The sequence below is a fragment of the Aotus nancymaae genome, unplaced genomic scaffold (assembly GCF_030222135.1).
Source record: "Aotus nancymaae isolate 86718 unplaced genomic scaffold, 86718_ANA_hifiasm-v0.15.2.pri h1tg000008l, whole genome shotgun sequence".
NCBI lineage: Eukaryota > Metazoa > Chordata > Mammalia > Primates > Aotidae > Aotus > Aotus nancymaae.
The window spans coordinates 61,745,732-61,769,011 of NW_026988419.1; the positions used below are offsets into that span (position 1 = coordinate 61,745,732).

General features: G+C 39.0%; 1 protein-coding gene across 11 annotated transcripts in view; it reads left to right on the top strand.

Moving 5' to 3' along the window:
• Window positions 1-23,280, top strand: part of RAPGEF4 (Rap guanine nucleotide exchange factor 4) — a 368,276-nt gene that overhangs the window by 238,002 nt on the left and 106,994 nt on the right. The window contains exon 1 of one of the 11 annotated variants that reach the window (XM_012462371.3): window positions 1,262-1,280. The exons of the other annotated variants lie outside the window; for them this stretch is intronic. Coding sequence (XP_012317794.1) covers window positions 1,263-1,280 — 18 coding nt within the window. The 5' untranslated portion in view covers window position 1,262. Of the gene's footprint in view, window positions 1-1,261; window positions 1,281-23,280 lie in introns of those variants that run through there. 11 annotated transcript variants of the gene reach the window in all.

The window sequence follows — 23,280 nt, forward strand, 5'->3', positions numbered from 1 at the left end:
GTGGAAAAAAATATATTCTCCTTTCCAGCTTCTCCTCATTGTTTTGTTAATCACCATGTTTAACTTTTCATCATATATGTTGACATCAACACGTGCCGTTTGTGACTGCTTTGCCAGCTACTTTTTATACTCAGACTCAGCTCACCTTGCACAAAAATAAATTCCTTTTCATAAATTGCACCTTTTTAGAAACAAATGGACTGGCAGCTACTTGCTGGATTACTTTATCCACTATTTATTATAATTGATAGAGATATCATTTAATGTTAGATGATGCAGGACCCTGGAACCTATAGGATATCGAGAAAAATATTAGAAAAACAACCATGCAGGCTGGACACATAGTGAGACTCTGTCTCTACACACACACACACACACACACACACACACACACACACACGCACGCAGACATACACACATGCACAACACACACACATACACATGCATACACACATATACACACAGATATACACACACACACACACACACACTAGCTGATGTTGCACACCTGTACTCCCAGCTACTCAGGAGGCTGAGGTGGGAGGATCACTTGAGCCTGGGAGGTTGAGGCTACAGCAAGCCATAATCACATTACTACACTCCATCCTGGGTGACAGAGCAAGACCCTATCTCCAAGAAGAAAAAGAAAGAAAGAGAGAGAGAGGAGAAAAAAAGAGAAAAGAAAAACAACCATGGAGCCAATAAACCAAGTGGATTATTTTGACCAAAGAAAATCCCATAAAGCTCTATAAACCCTTTCAACTTTACCTTTTGAAGACCAACTGAATTCAAACTGTTTTCTGTGGAACACAGTGTTTAAAACCCTGCTTTACAACATGACTGATACAGCCCCAGAGCTCATGAAGACACCTTAGCCAGGGTCACCAGTGTGTCCCTCTGCTCCAGGGTACCAGTGACCTCACCAGTGCCATTACCACTCTGAAACTTATGTGTAACCGGCCAGGGTACAAAACTCTAATAGGAGGGTGAAACCACAAAATGCTGAAGCTTTGAAAATCTTGATGCAGCTTGTCCTGATTTTGAAGGACACATTGCATTGCTTATCGCCCAAATGAAGATTAGATTAGCAGTGCTGGCCCAATCCTGTGAGTTGTGTAGTGTGTAAATACTGCTTTCATAAGCTGGCCTATTAGAAAGTGTAGCCCCTCAGCCAGGACTTACTTTGCCCCACCTCCTAGAAAACACCAAGACTTCTTGTCGAAGGTGCCAAGGACAACTTCAGCTCTCCAGTCTCTGAAGAAATGTTTGTTTTTGTACTTGTGAGTTGTGCATTTTATGGGGCAGAGTGTCCTTGCTGAATTTCTTTCTGCTTTTTATTCCATCTGTTTTTCAACTCTTACAAAAGCTAGCAATGCCATCTCTGTTTCTAGCTTCTGCAGCGGTAAAAACATCGCATTTTTAGGATGACGTGTAGTTGTCATCCATCTAAATGGTAAATAGGAAATGTAGCTAATACTCTAGAACTCTGATCCTTCTGTTGTCAGTTAGGCCACGTGTTGGTTGCATCTGAATGCTCTCAACATTGTTCCTAGGACCTGCTTGCTGTGAGTTTGTTGGTGAAAGGAGATGTATTGGGTGGTGGTTCATTGGGGTGTTTTCAGGTTGTGGTTCATTGCTCTATTTTAGAATCATTTTTATAATACTGTGAATTACATTTGGTAATTGTTTTAATATTCTATGTTTTGTTTCTTTGCAATTTTTTAAGTCTCTCTTATGAAACAGAACTTTTTAATGCTGCTGCCATGCTGACGATTTTCTAGGGTTGCTGCTGAGATACGCTGCGCGGCCCTGCTTTGAATATGTTCCCTCCATCTTTTCAGTAATCAGAATTTGATTTGGGCAAGATATTTAAGAGAACCTGTGTAATGTTCGATGGTTAAATGATAATAACAGAAGAAATGAGTTTCTCTTTAGCCAACAGTTTCTTGCTCTCACTTGAAAACATTGCACGGCCTTGAGATGCAGTTCAGAATCATTCCACTGTCAGCAGGGAGCGAGGAGTGTGACGTCATGTTATTAGTAATGTAGGCGCTGCTGCTTTCAAGTTGTGGGAGAGTATATTGCTGTCTTCAGAAATATTTTCTCCTGCACTGAAGGCAGTTATCTTCATCACCAGTTACTTTGGGCTGCTAGCACATTATCTCAATTAACTGTGAGAATAAAATCGATAGTATCACTTATGCTTGATATATTTGAATTTGTATTGTTCTCTTTTTGAAAAACAGAACAAATTATTTGCAAAATATGTCTTCTGGTTAGGAGAGAAAATTGTAGTGTTCTCAGACTGGATAAACTAATCTAGTGTTGACATGTAATTTAGGGTTTAGATTCTCTTCTACCAACAATTCTGTGTCAGGCAGGCTCCCTGAGTCCACAGATATTAAATATTCTGTAGTCACCCTCTTTACCTTTAGATGACATTGCATTGAAGATACTTGACACATAAATGCTCAGATATATATAATATATAGACACATGCATATGTATTTATACATGTATAAATTGTATATATATATAACAATTTCCATTCTTTAAAAATTTCAGAAAAGAAAATGGTCAAATCACCTTATGGTCCAGAATTATTCAGAATTCCTATTGCCAGTTTTTATAAATGTCTAAATCCTTTTTATTTTAATTTAGTTTTCTTTTCTATTTCCCTTCAAAGAATAACTCAGACATACCTGTGGAATATACCACTTCTTGCTTGAAAACCTTTAATTCAATGAACATTTATTGATCCATCTCAGGCCCTCATAGTGGACTATGAAAATACGCCACTGCAGCCGGGCAGACGGAAGCACACGTGAACGATAAGAACAGTGAAGCATTGTGGGTACTCATGTAGCCTTAGGACGGAGATTGAGGAGCTCTTTGGGTTTCAGTTAAACTTCCAGCTTTGCCAATTTCTAACATGTGAACATGAACAAGTTACTTAACTGCCTTACTCATTTGTTTCCTCATCTACAGAAGAAGAAGAATAGTAGTGTCTTGCCCCCGAAGGTGTTCAAGAGGATTAATGAGATAATATATGCCAAGCACTTAGCCAGTGCTGGCCTCTGGGATCTGCTCTGTGGAGACACATAGTGGGACTGTGAAGTTGTCGTTAGGAAGAAGGGAAGGGGTTCAAAGGGGCACCGTAGAGGAGGCAATGCCAGGTGGATGCTTGATGGAAGGTGGGTGCTACCCAGGTGGAAGGGAAACCATATGCCAGGGTGAGAGCATTGCATAAACAAAGGAAAAGAGTACCCGAATCTTCTCGTTTCAGGCTCATTTTAGCAGCTTAAAATAAAAAACTTGAATTATTTTGGGCCCTCTTCTTTCTAAGGATCCCTTTCAAAGTTATAAAAACCTGGCTTCCAAGCCACAGGCATTTCAGTGTCCCGATAAAACACCTTTCTCACCCCTCCCCAAAGAGCTTGATCTCTTTTGAGTCTGGAGGGGGAGTTAGCTTGAGTTTCCCCCTATTTGTACTTCTCAAAATCATGCCTTCTTTTTTAAAATGACAGAACTGGATTGCGTTTGGAGGCTATTGTTCACTCTGACCTCCAGCTCCTTTTCCGTTATAAATGCCCAGTCAATACTCCCTCGTTTCTGTTGTTCTCTTTTGTTTTCCCTCTTTCGAATGAATTACTTTGCAAAGCTTTCTATTGAATTTTGCCCTCTTTTTCCTTTTCTGTTTGTCAAGGTCATTTTAAATTTCAAACTAGTTCTCCTAACTGCCAGCCACCCCCACTCAATTGGGTATCATTGTTAAATTTGATAAGAATGTTTTTGATTTGATTCCATATTCAAGGCATTAATAAGCATGTTAAATTTAGCAGTTAGCTGCATTCAGCCCAGTACCTAAGCCTGTGGAATTCAATTTGTTTGTGCTAATTTATTTGCATACATGATTTATGATTACCCCATCCAGACAGAAAAGAAACTTGGGAAAATATACCATGAAAATTCTGGGTAAAACAAGAGCTAAGTCATTGAATTCACTTCTGTTGTGCTTTTCACTCAATTGTAGTTTGAGGGAAAAGGAAGACAATAATTTTCTTTCTGTCTCCAAAGGCATTCGTATGATGGGGTTCAATACTCATTCATTGTTACAATCCATGTCCCCGGAAGCGCATGTTTGTCAGTTTCCATCCCTGACACTTAATAGCCAGTGACAAGTCACTCACTTCTGGGAGCTTCAGTTTCCTCACTGGTAAATGGTGATCTGACCTACCACAATAAAAGGATTAGTAAAATCAAGCCAGGAAGGGGTGGGGGGTGGAGGGCACATGGGAGGGGATTCCAAAACTCAACACTGCTCTCAAATAGAAAACATTCTATTCCGCTTACATGGAGCATAATTCTAGACAAGATCACACCCTGTTTCTACAGCCTCAGTCCCAGGATATTTTTCTATCTTGCGGGGACTCTCTGAGGCAGGCCTGTGGGTCCTGGGTTAAGTGGAGATTGGGCCTGGAAAGCCTTAGAGAGGTCCTCTTGCATCCTGTTAGCACTTGGTTCAATTCTCAGTTCTGGGAAGACTTCCTGACAACAAATGGAAAGTCATTCATCTAACTGTCCTTATAACTTGGCTCAGACAGGAGAATCAGAAATTCCCAAGTCACACCAAGTGCTCCTCTGGTGCTGTAATTCGATAGTCCAATCCCAAACAAAGTGAGGAAGCCACACCCAAACCTTCCTCCAAAGCTAACCACAAAGATGAACCAGAATAGAGAGTGAAAGCAGGAACACAAAGATAAGCTGGAAAAGGCAGCTGGCTTGTTTGGGGCAGAACGGAGAGTCATGGATGTGATCACAGCAGCCCACCCAGGACCTGCTAGTTTTAGGGTATGCGAGATTTTTAAATCTTACATTTAACTCCTTTTATAAGTGTCAAAGCATTGCAGCGAACAGCTGCCTAGTAAAAGGATTTGTAACATAGATGCATAAATGGTCTGTCATTCAATAACAGTCTCCTAAATGACTGAAACAGGTAATGCTTCCCCTTCCCCTTCCCGGCCCTCCTTGCACCACCCCACCCGCCTACCCCCAGCTTTATATTTTGTGTGTGTTCTCTTCCTTTTTCTCAATTTCGTGTCTGGCATATTCAGAAAAACACGTGGGCTCCCTCTGGTGGTCATTCCCATGTTTGTGCATGTCTAAACTTGGAATTTTAGTTACACGGCACAAGATGTTTGGATGAAAAGTGGAAATATTAGTAGTAAATGTTGTTTTTGTTTGTAAGATTCCTAGTACTTTGGAACCATCAAAATAACCAGCTCATTCACTCATTCATCTGTTCACATGTACACATATGTAGGCTTCCATTCTCACATAGTGTTGATATTTGACTTTGCTAAATGCAGCAGTCTGGTCTGCAAGTCCGTATGGAAGGTTGAGTTCCAGTCCTGTAAATTAAACAAATTTTCTCGAGGAATGACTCTATTAATCAGCAAGTATTTATGGAATGCATACTGTATATTAGACCACACATGGTGAGAAATAATTTATTGCTCGCCATTTAAAAAAATATATGAACAAGGTTTTTAATAGTTACATTATATTGTTTCTTTTTCTTGTTTAAATTATATTCCCATTCTATTTCCTCCATAGAATTTTATTCTCTTGTAACGGATTGTCTGTCTTCCAGGCCAGATGACTTTATCATCCAAGTTCAGCTACAATAATAAAGACTCAAACACAGCAGCATCTTAAATAGAAGATTATTTTTCACTCATGTTAACTGTCCAAATATGAGCTGCCCAGGGTTAACATGGTAGTTTCATGTTAGCATATGTTTGTGATTGAAAGTCTCTTATGGATCACCTTCATACTGAACATATATTAAAAATATGTACTTACATTTAAATATTAGTATTTTCAAATTTATTGTGACCATAGGTCCTTGTTGTAATTTTTCTTCTAGATTGAGTTATGACAATAAGTAGTTATATACAATTATCAAAACAAAATATTTTACAAATTTCTGTACAAAATTATTAAACATTAAATTACTATTAGAAATGCATCACTGGCGACTTGGCAAGTGTTTTAAAAAATGAATTATTTTAAAAAGTCAATTCATGTACCTATAGGAAATAGCCTTTTGCCACCGTTTCATTCCTCTTCTTGGTTTTTATGTATACGAGCACTAGGAAAACTCATTCACAAAAATAGGAAGGTGAGGAGGGCATTAGTTTTAAGTAGCAGTGTCACTAAATTCTTTGAGTCCTAGGAACTTGTGTGTACTTCATGGAAAGCTAGAGATGATAGTGGAGTGGCAGTGGAGGGGTGGGAAGTGTTGCACTCTAGATGGATTTTGGAAATAGAGTCCATAGGATTTTCTGAAGGATTAAATATGACATAAGAGAGAAGGGACTCAAGGGTGACTCCAGGGCTTTTGGCCTGAACACATGGAAGGATGCAACTGTCATCACCTGAGGGAGGTAGGGATTAGAGTAAAGTGGGACTGGAGACCTGGTTTGAAGGTCCCTGGACTGGGCAGTATCCAAGAATGAAGTGTGATTAGACTTTTGCAGTGTACCTGGGTCCAGTCAATAGCTAATAATGATAAACATTAGATTAGAGAGTGATAATGAGATAGATGGTGGGGATTTGTTCTCAGGAGAATGTGCCCGGAGCATGAATGAAATTAAAATGTGTCTGAAAGAAATGAAATAATGAGACACAAATCAGCATGAATTTTACCAGGTTTGTTTTGGCCCTCTATTATATGTTGTAGATTTAAGATCATTTATATTTATAAGTCAACTCTGTATATGATTTCAGGTGTTACCTTATAAATTAATAAAAGACTGGTTTATGTAATATTGCAAGTAAAAACAGTAAGTGAACCAGGCTAACAAAGCATTATTTAATAGACATCCTCAGGGACCTAATTTAATGAACAGGTAGAGGGATGTTATTTGCAACTTAGCCCACAAATTATTTCTATATGAAACAATGACTTTAAATGACTATGGCCTGCTTGAAACAATTTATTCTCTTAATTAGTTCAATCATTCTTTTTACAGTTTCTTACACTACTAAATGGGCTAATAACCCCCCTTTTTCCTTGGATAAATTAATTTTTCTAGCCTAGTCACAAATTTCTAATTAATAAAGTTTGAAGGAGTGAGGTAATTTTGTGATAGTAGGAAAAATGACTATATTTTATTTTTATTTATTTATTTTTTTGGCAGAGTCTTGCTTTGTCACCCAGGCTGGAGTACAGTGGTGTGATCTTGGCTCACTGCTACCTCCATCTCCCGGGTTCAAGCCATTCTCCTGCGTCAGACTCCCGAGTAGCTGGGATTACAGGTGCCTATCACCATGGCCAGCTAATTGTTGTATTTTTTAGTAGATACAGGGTTTAATCATGTTGGCCAGGCTGGTCTTGAACTCTTGACCTCAGATGATCCACCTGCCTTAGCCTCTCAAAGTGTTGGGATTATAGGTGTGAACCACCTCGCCCAGCCCTATTTAATCCATTTTATATTAACTAATATTTATTAAGTTTCTACTATGTGCCATGTAGGCTCTGGAGATACAAGGTCCAAAAAGTCCAATACAATGAATTATTGACTTCAAAGGGCAAACCACCTAATGGCAGAGAGAGATAGGTAAACAAATAATTATTTCAGAATATGGTGCTGAGAAAGATTGGAGTTAAGTACCAAAATACCAAAATACACGCTGTAAGAGGCTTGTCACCTGAACTGGAAGGATTTCTGAGACAACACTGTTTCATTTCATCTGTTATGGTTGCAGGAAAAAAAAAGTTTCATTATTCACCCCCACCCCAACATTTTTCCTCTTCACAAGGCTACAGAGTTATTAGGTTACTATCTAACTCCAGACTTCCAAGTTACAGGTGGCAGAAACCTAGATCAAGCCACCTCAAAGGCAAACAAGAGGCCAGGGGTGGGAGCTCATGCCTGTAATCCCAGCACTTTGGGAGGCTGAGGCAAGAGGATCACTTGAGCCCAGGAGTTCAAGACCATCCTGGGCAATGTGGTGAGACTCTGTCACCACAAAAAAAAACAACAAAAATTAACCATGTATGGTGGCATGTACCTGTAGTCCCAGCTACTCAGGGGACCATGGTGGTAGGATGGGTTGAGCCTGAGGGGCAGACGCTGCAGTGAGTCAAGATCACACCACCACACTCCCCTGGGTGACAGAGCCAGACAGACCCTGTCTCAAAAAAAACAACAAGAGAGGAACTTGGGGGATCACAGTGTGGAGCCAGCCTTGGGCTGATGAGAGCTGAGGGCTCTACCTCTTGTTTCTGTTTCCCCAGCCTAAAAACATGGCCACCAACAGCTCCTGGTTCCTCCCCAGCAGCCACAGTGAGAGAGCCTGGGGGAAGGACTCTGGCTGGCCTATGGGGGGCCACATGGCCCCTCCGCCTCCACTCTGAGCCAGTGTAGGTGGGATACACAGCTCTGATGTTGAGGAGGTCTGTGCCCAGAAGGAGGAGGAACGATGGGAAGTGGGAGCTGGTCATTGCTCTTCCCCAGTGATGTGCATTCCGCTGACTGCTAAAAAACATCCTGCCCCCTTCTATTGATGTACTCAGGTAACATCATAATGCAATCAATATCTCATTTCAGGCTAGTCTTCATCCCTTGTTTATGAAGAAGTTGGACAGATGCACTTATGAGAATAATGTTGACATCACATTTTGCCGTAGCTGTGATTGCAATGAGCATTGTGCTTTAGAAAGTCCACGCATTCCATCTAATCAGAATAAAGTCTTCTTTTTCACCATCTTCTTAACATATATGATGTGGAGAGTAGCAAGGTTTGATCTTAAGTCTTTTGAGCTACTTAGATGTGGGTGCTTCAACAGTACATGACGTAAGCAATCTCATTTTTCCTAGACTATTACAGGAATTGTTCCTTTTTAATCTACGTTTTTAAGTCTTTAAAGTCTGTGAGCCAAATTTACATTCAGATGAGTCACTGATGTTTATATTCTGTGCCTAAAAGGTGTTTCTGCCAAGAGTCTAAAATGACGTCTAGCAAGACAGTGGATTTTTTTAAATAATGGTTAGTTCTTCCCAATCATAAATATAATACTTTCCAAATATGTTGGATATTTGGAAATGTAAGTGTTTTAAAAAACATTCCATACATGCTACCTCCCAGAGTTCTGTGTGTTTATATAGTTAACATATCAAAACATGTATACAAATAGAAACAAAATTTAGTTTGCACTGTATATGTAGTTTCATATTCTTCCTTTTCCAATTAAATTTTTAAAGGATTTTAAAAATTGGTTAATATCGTCTCAACCATAAGGTAGAATGAATTTCTTCTGCAATAATTTATTTTTTTTTTTTTTGCAATTTTAAAAAAAATAGCTATTTGCATCTCGTCAAAGTTACTTTTCACGCATCCCTTCCCATTTCTGGAATTATTTTTGTTACATTACTTGTGCTCTTCCTTCATTCCTGATGTTCTTAATTTTCCTCTGGTATCATTTCTCTTCTGTCTGAAGAACTTTTTAAAGAAATTCTTTTAAAGCAGTTGTGATGGCTACAAATTCTAAATTTTTTCTCATTTGAAAGCATCTTTATCTTTATTTGTAAGAATATTTTCTTAATTAACAAATATTGATTCATTATCACCAACTACAGTCCATAGTTTAAGGCTGGATGTGGTAGCTCACACCTGTAATCCCAGCACTTTGGGAGGCCAAGGTAAGAGGATCACTTGAGACCAAGAGTTCAAGACCAAATTGGGAAACACAGTGAGCCTCTTGTCTCTGGAAAAAAAAAAAATTAATTAGCCAGGCATGGTGGTGCCTGCCTGTAGTCCTACCTACTTAGGAGGCTAAGGTGGGAGGATTGCTTGAGCCCACGAATTTTTTTTTTTTTTTGAGACCGAGTGTTACTCTGTCGCCAGGCTGGAGTGCAGTGGTACGATCTCGGCTCCCTGCAACCTCTGCCTCCTGGGTTCAAGCGATTCTCCTGCCTCAGCCTCCCATGTTGCTGGGACTACAGGCATGCACCACCATGCCCAGCTAATTTTTGTATTTTTTTTTAGTAGAGACAGGGTTTCCCCATGTTGACCAGAACGGTCTCAATCTCTTGACCTCGTGCCCACCTTGGCCTCCCAAAATGCTGGGATTACAGGTGTGAGCCACCGTGCCCGGCTGAGCCCAGGAATTTGAGGCTGCTATGAGTTATGATTACGCCACTGCACTCCAGCCTGGGCAACAGAGCAAACCCTGTCTCTTAAAAAAAAAAAAAAAAAAAAGTCCATAGTTTATTTAGATTTCCCTCATTTTTACCTAATATGCTTTTTCTATTCTACCATTCTATCCAGGAGAACCACTTCACGTTCAGTCACCTTGTCTCCTTAGGCTCCCTTTGGCTGTCAGTTTCTCAGACTTCCCTTGTTTTGGGTGACTGACAGTTTCAAGGGATGTAAGTTGGGTATTTGGTAGAATGTCCCTTTACTGGGATTTGTTTAATGTTTTTCTCAATGTTAGACTGGGGCTTGGGGTTTGGAGAAGACCATATTTTCATCACATCATATCAAGAATATATAGTATTAGTATGACTTATCACTGTTGATGTTGACCTTGATCATCTGGCTGAGGTAGGGTTTGCAAGTTTCTCCACTGTAAAGTCACTCTCCCCCAACTCCTGCCCGGCTTTCCATACTGAACTCTGGAAGGATGTCAGCATGCACACAGCCCACACTTAAGGAGAAAGGAACTAGGCTCCAGCTTCTTGATAGCAGAATAGCTACATTGTTTGGAATTCTTCTGCATGGGGGATTTGTCTCCTTTCCCTTGTTGATTGGTTTATTTGGTCATTTTTTATATCACTATACACTCATGGATATTTATTGTATACTTTGGGTTATAATCCAATACTACCGTATTAATTTTATGCTTAAATTGTTCCAGCTTTGGCCACTGGGAGCTCTTTTCTGCTGGCTCCTGTATTCCTTTGACACACTTGAAGCACTATGCTTTGTACTATTTTGTTGAGCACTGCTTTACCTGTGGCACAGGTAGTTGCACATATATTCTCTGCTCTAGTCTCAGAGTCAGCCATTTTGCCAAGGATTCTTGGTTCCTTTGATGAAAGAATGGCATTAGCAAGATCTGGGTGCTAGGCGTGCAGTTGCTGCTAGGATATCTTAAGCCCTGTCATCTGTCATAGCAAGGAAATATATGCGTGTACCCTAACCTGTGCATATACACATATCTGTAAGTACACACACACACACAGACACACACACACACATGCAACCATCTGAATCTATGTGGCTAAGCATGAGTTCATACTGATTTCTCCAACTCTAATTCATTATCACATGGATCATTCCAGTCCTTTCTCCTCGCTCCTTTGTAACCTCCCACTCCCAGCAGTAAGAAATATGGCTTGTGCCATCTGCCACCTATTTATTTAACCATCTAATTCCCATTTACATTTACAGTGGTTTAAACTGTTTGCCTGGGCCCCCCGTGGGAAACAGACGTTACCAAGCAGAACAGAGTGCTGTGTGCCGTGTCCTTGCCTTCAGTTTCTCCACTCCACTCATTTCTTAGTTAAGTCAGCACCTTCCTCACCTGCCTCTGCTCTGCCACCCGCTTCATTGAAGTTATTTCATACATTTATTATACAGTCAAATTATTTTGTCACTGTATGCATTCTATCCTGGGATACCCTAACCTTTTAAATGATTTTTAAAATTTGCACATATTAAATATTACTCCTTGTGCTGTAAAGTTATATGAGTTTTGACAAATGCATAGTATCACGTATCCATCATTACAGTATCATACAGAATAGTTTTACTGCCCTAAACAATTCCCTGTGCTTTACCTATTTAATCTTCCTCCATGTCTGAAGCCATAGAAGCCACAATTTGTTTACTTTCTATAAAGTTTTGCCTTTTCCAGCCTGTCATATAAATGACATCATGCATCATGTAGCCTTTCACTTAGCAATATAAACTTAAGATTCAATGTCCTTGCATTGCTTGATAGTTTCTTGCCTTTATCACTGAAGAGTGTTCCATTATATAAATGTACTACAGTTTATTTATTCTTCTGTCGAAGGACATCCTGGCTGCTTTCACTTTTTGTTAATTATGAGTAAAACTGCTAGGAATATTTGTGGGCAGGTTTTGTGTGGACATAAGTTTTTGAAGCAGTTGGGTATTCTTAGGAGTGCAATCTTTAGATTGTGTGGCAACACCATATTTAGCTTTGTAAGAAACTGTCAAACTGTCTTCCAAAGCGGTTGTACCATTTTGTTTTCCCACCAGCAGTGAATGAGAGTTACTTTGCTCTGCATCGTTGCCAGCTTGGTATTGTCAGTTTTTAAAGCCATCTTAATAGATATGTAGCGGTATCTCATTCTTGTTTTAATTTCCATTTCCCTAATGACAACTGATATCGAGTAACTTTTCAGATGCTGTTTGCCATCTGTCTTCTCTGTTGAGGTATCTTTTGCCCATTTAAAAAATTTGGTTCTTATTGTTTGAAGAATCCTTTGTATATTTTGGATACAAGTCCTTTATCAGATATGAGTTTTGCAGTCATGTCTGTGGTTTCGTTTTTCATCTTAACAGTGTCCTTAGCAGAGAAGAAGTTTTTAACTTCAGTCAAGTCCAACATCCATTTTTTTTTTCCTATCGTGGATTATGCTTTTGTTGTTCTATCTAACTTACCACCAAACTAAATGTCATTTAGATTTTCCCCTATATTTTCTTCTAGAAATTTTAGTTTTGTGTTTTACATTTAGGTTTATAATCATTTCTGAGGTAGACATGTGTGGTCACGGCATGAGGTCTGTATATAGACTCATTTTTTTGGCATATGGGCATCCAGTTTTTATAGCTCCATTTGTTGAAGGCTATCTTTTCTCCATTGAATTGTCTTTGTTCCTCTGTAAAAGATCAGTTGACTATGTTTATGTGGGTCTAGTTTACATGTCTGTTTATTCACCAATATTTCACTGTCTCAATTGCTAGCTTTATCATAATTCTCAGACTTTCCTTGTTTTTGATAATGATGACAGTTTTAAGAGATACTGGTCAGGCATTTTATAGAATGTCCCTCACTTGGAATTTGTCTAATGTTTCTCTAAGATTGGACTAGGATTATGGGTTTTGGGGAGAAAACCACCGAGTTCTACTGTTTTCATCACTTCATATCAAGAATATATACTATGAGAATATATATTATTATTGAAATTGGGTAGCATGAGTCCTCCAACATTGTTCTTCTGTGTTGTGTTGGCTATTTGATATAGTTTGGATGTTTGTCCTTGCCCACATCTCATGTTGAATTATAATCCCCAATGCTGGAAGTGACATCTAGTAGGAGGTGACCGGATCATGGGGACAGATTCTTCATGGCTTGGCGCTGTCTTGGTGATAGTGAGTTCTCACAAGATCAGGTCATTTAAAGTGTGGCACCTGCCCCCCGTTCTCTGTCTCTTGCTCCTGCCTTTGCCATGTGAAGTGCCTGTTCCTGCTTTACCGTCCGCCATGAGGAAAAGCTCCCTGATGCCTCCCCATAAGCAGATGCTGCTACGTTTCCTGCAGAAGTGTGAGCCAATTCAACTTCTTTTCTTATAAATTACCCAGTATCAGCCTGTAGAACCATGAGCCAATTCAACCTCTCTTCTTATAAATTACCCAGTATCAGGTATTCCTTTAGAGCAATGCAAGAACAGCCTTCTACACTATTCTTTCTAGGTCCTCTACCTTCCCAGTAATTGCAGAATCAGTTTGTCTACATATCTACAAAATAGCTTGCTGGGATTTCAATTGGGATTCATTGGATCTATAGATCAAGCAGAGAAGAACTGACATCTTAATAGTATTGAGTCTTGTAATTTATGAACATGGAATATGTCTCTATTTAGATGTTCATTGATTTTCTTCACCAGTGTTTCGTAGTTGTCTTTATATATACCCTATACATATTTCATTAGATTAATACAAAATACTTTATTTTAGGGGGATGATGTTTTAAGAGGCATTTTATTATTTCAAATTCCAAATTGTTCATTGCTGATATATAGGAAAACAGTTGATACTTTTTATAAGACCTTGTATCTTATGACCTTTTTATACCTGCTTGTTAGTTCCAAAAGTTCTTTGGAATTTTCTACGTAGACAATCATGTCACTGGCAAGTAAAGACAGATTTATTTCTTCCTCTCCAATCTGTGTGCTTTTTCTTTATTTCTCGTGTCTTGTTGCACAAGGTAGGGCTTCGAGGTGAGAAAGAAAGCCCTTGCTATTATGTTTCTAATGTCATAATTTTTAACATTTTATCTTAAATCTTCCATGAAGCATTATTTGTAATGACGGCAAAATATTCCTTAATTCTGGTGCAGTATCAGTTATTTTAACCATTTGCATAATGTTGTATATTTTGGTTGTTTATAATTTTACTATTCTATAGTTCTATTATTTTTGCAATAAAAATGAAAAGTATTCACTTCATGAAGTTATTGTGAAAAATAAATAACATAATCCATGGCAAGTTCCTATTGCCATGTCTGACAAAAAGTAAGCGTTAAGGCCGGTTGCCTCGCTGGGGGCTTGGACACACCCCCTTCCCTCTCCGGGAGCTCGGACACACCTCCCCGCCCCACTCGGGGAGCCTGGGAAAAAAGCCCCGCCAGGACCTACCTGCCTACTCTTTTGTCCTATCTGGGCCCCACTCCCTGCCTACTATTTTGTCCTATCTGGGCCCCACTCCCTGCTATTTTGTTCCATCCGGGCCCTACTCCCCTCCATTTTGTCCCACTTACCTTGGGCACAACCAATCAGACGCCTCCACTCCCTATAAAACCCCCTGCCCGAGAGGAGTCCGTGTGACTTTTCCAGCCCCTCCTGTCCGGACCGCAGAACCTCACCAGGGAGCCTGAATAAATTCCTTCGCATTGGATTATTTCCGTGCTGGCCCTCAGTTTCTTCATTTTAAACGCGGCAAGAACCCAAGAACAAACCTTACAGTAAGCACTTGATAAAATGCTTTTTTTGATATCATTGTTAAGGCTTGTGAAAAATCAATGACTAAGGGAGTTAGGGTAGAACCTGTGTTAATGGGCACATATTTCTCTTTACACTTTTTGAGGAAGCTGTGTTATGGCAGCACAGCATAGGAGTAAACCAGCAAGGAGACTGCAGGCTGACTGCTGGAGCTCAGTGCTGGCACTGCCACTTCTTAGCTATGTGGCCTTGAGCAAGTTACTTAAACTAAGACTCAGATTCATCATCTAAAAATGTGTTGATAATAATAGAACCTACTTCCTCACTTTATCATGAGGATTAAATAAGAACACACATATAAAGTTCACAAAACACAGCACCTAGAACATAGTATGCTCTCAACAAGTATTTTTTTTCTTATAAACAAGATAAAGTTGATTCCCCTCATTTATATCTCTGGTAATATATTATTTTTAATGGTGCTCTATAGTTTGCAGAGAGTTTAAGTGACAAATAATAATGACATATTTGTGGAGTATGATGTGATATTTTGATATATGTATACGATGGGGAATGATTAAATCAAGCGAATTAACATATCCCTCTTTTGTGATGAGACATTTGAAATTTACTTTCTTAGCAATCTTGAAATATACAATAGGTTGGTGCAAAAGTAATTGCGATTTTTGTCATTACTTTTAATGGCAAAAACCACAATTACCTTTGCACCACAATTACCTAATATTAACTGGAGCCACCATGTTCTGCAATAGATCTCAAAAACTTCTGGTAATATATTTTTAAATTATCTTAGCTCAAATTCAGCACCACCATCTGCTTTCTTCTTCTCTAAGATGAAAAGGTCACATTCACATTTTGTGCTAAAGGAGACGGCATTTTCTTGCTCCCCTTTTCCTAATGGATCCCCACCTTCAATTAGCCTTTAAAGTTTCAACAACTCCATTTAGCCACGCTGTATGCCGGGTGCCTCAGCACCGGAGCACCAGGGGAATAAGACAAACATGGTCCGCTTGCTTAGATCTTAGAGTCTGGTAAAAAAAAAAAAAAAAAAAAAAAAAAAAATCAGTAACCAAGTAATTACAACTGTAATGTGTGTTACCAAAGGGAAGTGCAGAACACTCTGTCATGGCACGATCCAGCAAAAATAGGATGCAAGATACATGTGTAATTTAAAATTTTCTAGTTGCTACATTTTTAAAAAAGTAAACAGAGGTGAAATTAATTTTAATAACGTATTTTTATGTAACCTAACACATCCAAGATATTCTCATTTCAACATATAGCATTAATAAAACATGATTACTGATATAGTTTGCATGCTGCTTCTTGTACTTCATCTTCATATGTGGGCATGTGTTTGCAGGCTTACATCTCCCTTCAGACTCACTGTGTTTCAAGGGCTCAGTGGTCACATCTGGCTAGTAGCCACTGCACTGGACATTCCAGCTCCAGAAGTGTGTATTAGAGGACTTGGGAAGGGCTGTCTGAGGAAGGTACATTTTGGTGTGACTTGAAGGAAGTCAGGAAAAGGGAGGGGAACACACGTTTTAGGAAGAGGGAACAGATTGGACAAAACCTCTAAAATGGAAGCATTTAGCATATTTGAGAAGCTAAAAACATTCTGGGCAGTAGGAACAAGGGAGCCACTGAGGCTGGAGAGGCAGGCAGAAGTGACGTTCTGAAGCGACTTTGAAGCAGTGGTAGGGAGTTTGGATTTGTCCCAAGAAGAATGGGGAGGCATTGGGTTTAACTAGAAAAATGTCATGGTCAGAATGGCTCTTTTTAGAGATCACTTTTCCTTTAAGGGGAAGGTAAGCAAGGACACTTTCTTCAGAGGGCAGCAGAGAGTAGTGCAGGTGGTTAACCAGAGAGTTCCTATCCCACAGATGCCAGTTTCCTCATCTGTGAAATGGGAACAATGAGAGCTCATCAAAGGGTTGTTATTAGTATTCAGTAAGATAACTGATGTGACGCATTCAGCACATAGCATTCGATAAATGTTTGTTCTTATCCTTGCCTGAGCCTGGAATAGTCTCTTATAGGAGAAATCCACAAACCTTGCTCCTTCTTCAGAACATACTTCAAATCTTTGGCTTCTCTGCTTCTGGATTCCTGTGCTGAAGCATGCTGAACAAATGAGATAAGAATGGAATGGCTTCCCCTACCCCTCAACCCAAAATCAGACAAGAAAACCCTTTCACTATCTTGCCCTTCACCCTGTTTTTGCTTGCATATGCGTTTGCTTTCATAACCTGGAGAAGTGTTATTGTATGAACAGTATCCTCTCAGAGTTTTCTCTAGAGACGGGGTTTCACCATTTTGACCAGGATGGTCTCGATCTCTTGACCTCGTGATCCACCTGCCTCAGCCTCCCAAAGTGCTGGGATTACAGGCGTGAGCCACCGCGCCCGGCCCTGAAAGCTTTAATCAAGGGGCTGTTGTAGCTGTGTCATATGCAACGTAACACTTCTCCTTTCTCGAAGAGATACTGTGAAAATCTGTCCTGAGGGTGAGCTATAATCCTCATCATACTTCCAAAAAAAATTATGTCCACAGTTTAAGTTCCTAGTCAATAAAAGAACACAATAACATTTGGTTCCTTCTCATTGTACTTGCAGATGTTGCAAGTATGTCTAAAGCCTTTCAAATTACTTGGAATTTAAAAACAAAAAACAAAAAAAAAAAAAACTGTGACCTCCAGGTAGAAATGCCAGGTTTCTAAAGTACACATGAGCTTCCATCAGCTTATTATTCCCCCAGTAATAGTAAGGCTTTAAAATGCGGGGTTTTTTCTTCTTATACACGTTCTTGGAAATCAGAAAAATACAGAAAGGGATAGGGAGGAAAATATGAGTGAAGTCAAATTTTAGAGTTTAATATATCACGCTACTTATTTCTTTGGGCTTTTAGAATACTGTTGGCATATCTAATAGAAACCATCATCTGTACTAGGGCAACTTGATGATAAAAGAAAACAAAACTGTTTAGGGAACCTGGTTTATGAAACTGATGTGAAATGAACTTGATATTTTATGTAGTATGCTGCTTTCCTGATTTGCTTCCATATTTTATATGATATACTTTTAGGGCTTTGATCATGTTTGATTTGATGAGCTTTGCAAAACCTTAAAAGGTTTCTTGAAAACATTAATAGGTTTTTGCTATTCCAGGAATTTTGCCAAACCTAAATCAAATATACTACTGCTCTCAGGTTTTTGAGTCCTTAAAGGTTATCAGAATTATTTATTTGTATATTCTTGTCCTGTATTTGTACTAAAATTATGTTCATTGTAGCTTTAGCCTACTGGATTGTTTGAGGTAGAAAAAAATCTTTTAAAATTTTCAATCAGTACAGACACATACACCCACATGCAGAGGACTATACAAAAGTCAATTGAGTGCATTATTTTTAATTCAAAGTGTGGGACAAAGACCTCTTTCTTTCGTCGTAATTATTTTACCTTTCCCAACTGGGAGTTACTATGCTATTAAAATAATGGCCTAAGGCAGTTTACATAGCATGCATTTAAATATTAAGAGAATGTGTTTATGTTTTCCTGTTGGAAATTTTTGTCTTAATTGATCTATTTCTTCCACATTAATATGTATTAGTCGTAATAAAGACACTGGTTATGATCAAGCAGCCAAAGATAGACCACTTTTCCAAAAGTTTATTCAGAAGAAATATCTCATCCAAAGTTACCTTCAATGCAAGCTTCACAATTTGTCAATATGCACTTGGAACCATAATCCATGGCCTGAGTTTTCTACTTCGAGGGATTGACTCTGAGACGATAATCCCAAATATGAGTGGGAAAGGGCAACTTCTGGCCTATTTTCTTAGCATATTAATACTAGCAAATTATTAACAACTTAAAGGCACATTGACAAAAAAAATTGTTTAATTATGCCATATACATTTAAAGGAATTTCGATGGTTACAAAGAGTTTATAGTCACATGTAAAATTGCTTATAATTTAGCACTGTGTAAAAAGGAAAGATACAAAATTTTATGTAGAGTATGATTACACTTCAGTTAAAAATAAAACAAAATCCACACTTAGAAAGCAGGGGCTGAATATTAATATTCCAAAATGTTAATCACAATTATCTTTGAGTGGTTGGTATTGGAAGATTAAACGTTTTTTGTTTTGTTTGTTTTTTTGAGATAGACTCTCGCTGTGTTGCCAGGTGCCAGGCTGGAGTGCAGTGGCGTGATCTCGGCTCACTGCAACCTCCACCTCCCAGGTTCAGGCAATTCTCCTGTGTCAGCCTCCCGAGTAACTGGGACTATGGGCGCATGCCACCACGCCCAGCTAATTTTTGTATTTTTAGTAGAGATGGGCTTTCACTATGTTGGCCAGGATGGTCTCAATCTCTTGACCTCCTGATCCGCCCACCTAAGCCTCCCAAAGTGCTGGGATTACAGGCATGAGCCACTGCACCCAGCCCGGATTAAACTTTTTTATACTTTCCAATGAGCATGCATTATTTTGTAATGGAAAATAGGAAAAGGTAAAAACCTATACCTGAGTATAGGTATCAATTACTACAATTGATAATCTGACTCTCTGTGTCTATTCTTAACAATGGTGAATCTTTATCACTACATATACTGTCTTTCTACACCTTCTCTCACCTCCTCCCAACTCCAGCTGTAAGCTACAGCCAGACTAGGGGACTCACAATGCCTTAAACTCCTGCCTGGATGACTTTGGCTCCAGCCTGCAATTCCATTCTGCTCCCTCACTGTCAAACCCTGTTCATCCTAAAGACCTTGTTCAAATCCTGCCTCCTCTGGGAAGATTCCTTGAACCACCCTGGACAACCGTTGCCCTTCCCTTCTTCTTCCCCAACACAAACCTTCTGCCCCTGTAAAATACTTGTGTATTTGTAAAATGGTTCTGCTGGATGTGTCATTCATCTGTTTGGGCCAGCCAACAGAGGAGGTGTGAGCGTCCCTCTGACCTTGGGAAGCCCCACCTGCCTATGTATCAGTGCTGACACTGACAGCTGCCAAGTGGGTAATGACTGCCTATAAAACTGTATGCATTTTCTGACTGTTCATTACCTTAACTTAAAAAGTCAGCTGTGGAGATTTTGCAACGTGTGTCATTAAATGTGCTTCACTTATTTTGAATTTAATACATTGCCTAAAAGTATTTGTGAGAATTTCTGAGACTTGACCTTCAGTTTGTACCTCCAGAAGCCTGTAGTTGGTTATTGACGACTATCTGTTGTTTTGTTAAGACTCAATCACTGGGCTTCCTAAGTGTTAAATCTGGGAAGAATGTGATCATGTTATATTTGCAATGAAATATGTGGATAAACAGAATACATTAATATTTTGTTAATACCATGATCTGCTAGGAAAATATATGCTTTGGCAGGTATATATATGCTACTATTTCAATAAAAGAGCTGTAAAACATTTAATAACATACAAACTTCAGTACTTTTTTGTTTTGATTTTTCATGTGTTTACATATTTTTGAGGGTGTTGTTGATGTTTTTGTTTTGTTTTGTTTGAGATGGAGTCTTGCTCTGTCACCAGGCTGGAGTGCAGTGGCACAATCTCGGTTCACTGGGTTCAAGGGATTCTTCTGCCTTAGCCTCCCGAGTAGCTGGGGCCACAGGGGCATGCCACCATGCCCGGCTAATTTTTTTGTATTTTTAGTAGAGACGGGGTTTCACCATGTTGGCCAGGATGGTCTCGATCTCTTGACCTCGTGATCCACCCCCCTTAGCCTCCCAAAGTGCTGGGATTACAGGTGTGAGCCACCGTGCCCAGCCGTTGTTGGTGTTTTAAGTAGTAGATATTTGACATTTGCAATCAGCATTCTTAGACATTTCCAGAATCGCTGAATGAATGAATATTACTAAAAATGCTGTGTGCTCTGCTAGGCTCACTCTCTAGCCAGGTGACCTCCTCCTGAAGACTCCCCTCTGTGGAGGGTGGTGGTGGTAACAATTTTTCTGGGTGTCTTTCATGCATACAAGCATATAGGCATTCTCTTTTATCCTTTGAGTCACTCTCAAGGGAAAATTGCTGCATGTCGGGCTGTAGATCAGGATGACATATGACTAAGTGCTACTCAAATGTTTTTATGAATTTCAAAATTCCAAGGCTTCCCTTACTTGTCTGTATGCCTCATCTGTATAATGGAGGGTTGGTAAGTACTTTCTTAAATTTTTTTGATGAGAAGTTATAAGTCAGGCTTTTTCTTCTAAGTTTTCATTAAAGCATAGCATATACATGTAAAAAAAAAAGTGCACACATCATTTAGGTGAGTACATTTTCACAAATACAGTCATATAAACAGCATTTAGATCAAGAAGCAGAATGGCACCATCACCCCAGAAGCCTACCTCATGTTTCCTTCTAGCCACTCCCCAGTATCCTGCCTTCTAAGAATATAATAATCTGTTTTATACTTTATATCAGTGAAATCATCTAGTGTATGCCTTTTGTATCCAGCTTCTCTCATTCAGCATTTAGTTTATGAGATTTACCCACATTGTTGCATGCAGGTGTGAACTGTTTTATCTCATTCTGTTATGGGACTATACGATGTATTGTTCCTCCTGCTGGTGGTGGGCTATGGCGAATAGCACTGCTCTGAACATTTTAGTGTATGTCTTTTAGTAAATGTATGTACACATTTTTGTTGAGCTTTTATGTAGCAATAGATTTCTGAGGTGTGAGGAATACACTTATTCAGATTTAGGTTCTGTATATGGACTTCTGGAAGTCCATTAACCTCTAAAATTATAAGCACAATTATATATATATGTATGTGCATCTTGAAGATCTGTAACTTTTAGGTAATTCTCAGAAGTGTTTTAAAAACAGTTAGAAATACTTATCAAAACACTGAAGACTCAAAACTGGTTTTGTGTCTATCAAGGGAAAAATAAGAGGAAGTCAAGATGATGGAGAGAAATGTTTTCAGGCTCCAGAAAAATCTGTTTTCTAGAACTTCCTGGATCTAAAGGAAATATAAAGGTGTCCACTTGAAATTAATGTGTCTTCCCATGGAATACTATGCAGCCATAAAAAAGAATGAGATCTTGTCCTTTGCAGGAACATGAATGGAGCTAGAGGCCATTATCCTTAGCAAATTAATGTAGGAACAGAAAACTAAATACTGCATGTTCTCATTCATAAGTGGGAGTTAAATGATGAGAACACATGGACACATGCAGAGGAACAACACACACTGGGCCCTGTTTTAGGGTAGAGGGTGGGATGAGGGAGACAATCAGGAAAAACAGCTGATGGGTACTAGGCTTAATACATGTGTAACAAAATACTCTGTACAACAAACTCCCATGACACAGCCTATATAACAAACTTGTACATGTACCCTCAACTTAAACGTTTTTAAAAAGGAAGAAATTAATGTATCTTCTGTCCAATCTAAAATATCCTAGTACAGATTTGAACTGCAGAGAAATATTATTCCTAGGAAGGAAAAAACAAAAGTAGAATAGTTCACGAATTAATTTCCAGTATCCAACAAACGTAGACTCTTGATATCTAACCATGAAGAGCAAGACTGGAATTTCAGAAATGAAAAGAGGAAAAATTCTTTTCATTCTTTTCATGCCATTTCCAGCTAAAAACCAGAGATTTCTCTACATATTAATCAAATAAATATTTAATGAACAATCTGTATGCACAAAGCACCACAGGTATTCTGAGATAATGAAGAAACAATCTTTTATTTTAAGGACTTCATGTAGTACTTGGAGAAACAGCTATATCAATAACTGTGCTATAAACAATAAAATATGTACAATAATGGAGATTCAGGAAACGCAGAGAGGTCCTGAGGGTGCACTCGGGATATGACTAGTGTCTGGTGGAAATATATGCCATAGATCCCTCAAAATCAAGCAAATCAGGAATACCCTTACCTGATCACTAGTCTCCCTTTCAGTTGTTTCATCTGATGCATTGATTATGAATCTTCAAAGCACCAAGGATGAGAAAAGTCACCTGTAGTGTGCTATACTTTTTGGAAGCAGTTTCTATGGCTTCTCAGCTTGTTTCAGTGGATGTGTCCCTAATTGAGCCAATCTCATTTTTAAACGTCTTGTAACCCAAACCTAGGATTGTAATTAACTTAGCATCATTTACCAGAATAGTCTCCTTTGAACTCTAACAAGTCAGCTGCACACAACAGGTGACATTCTCTGATGTCCATGGAATAAACTGATGTTTGTGCACGTATTTTTATTCAAACTATAATTACATAACATGGTAAATCATTA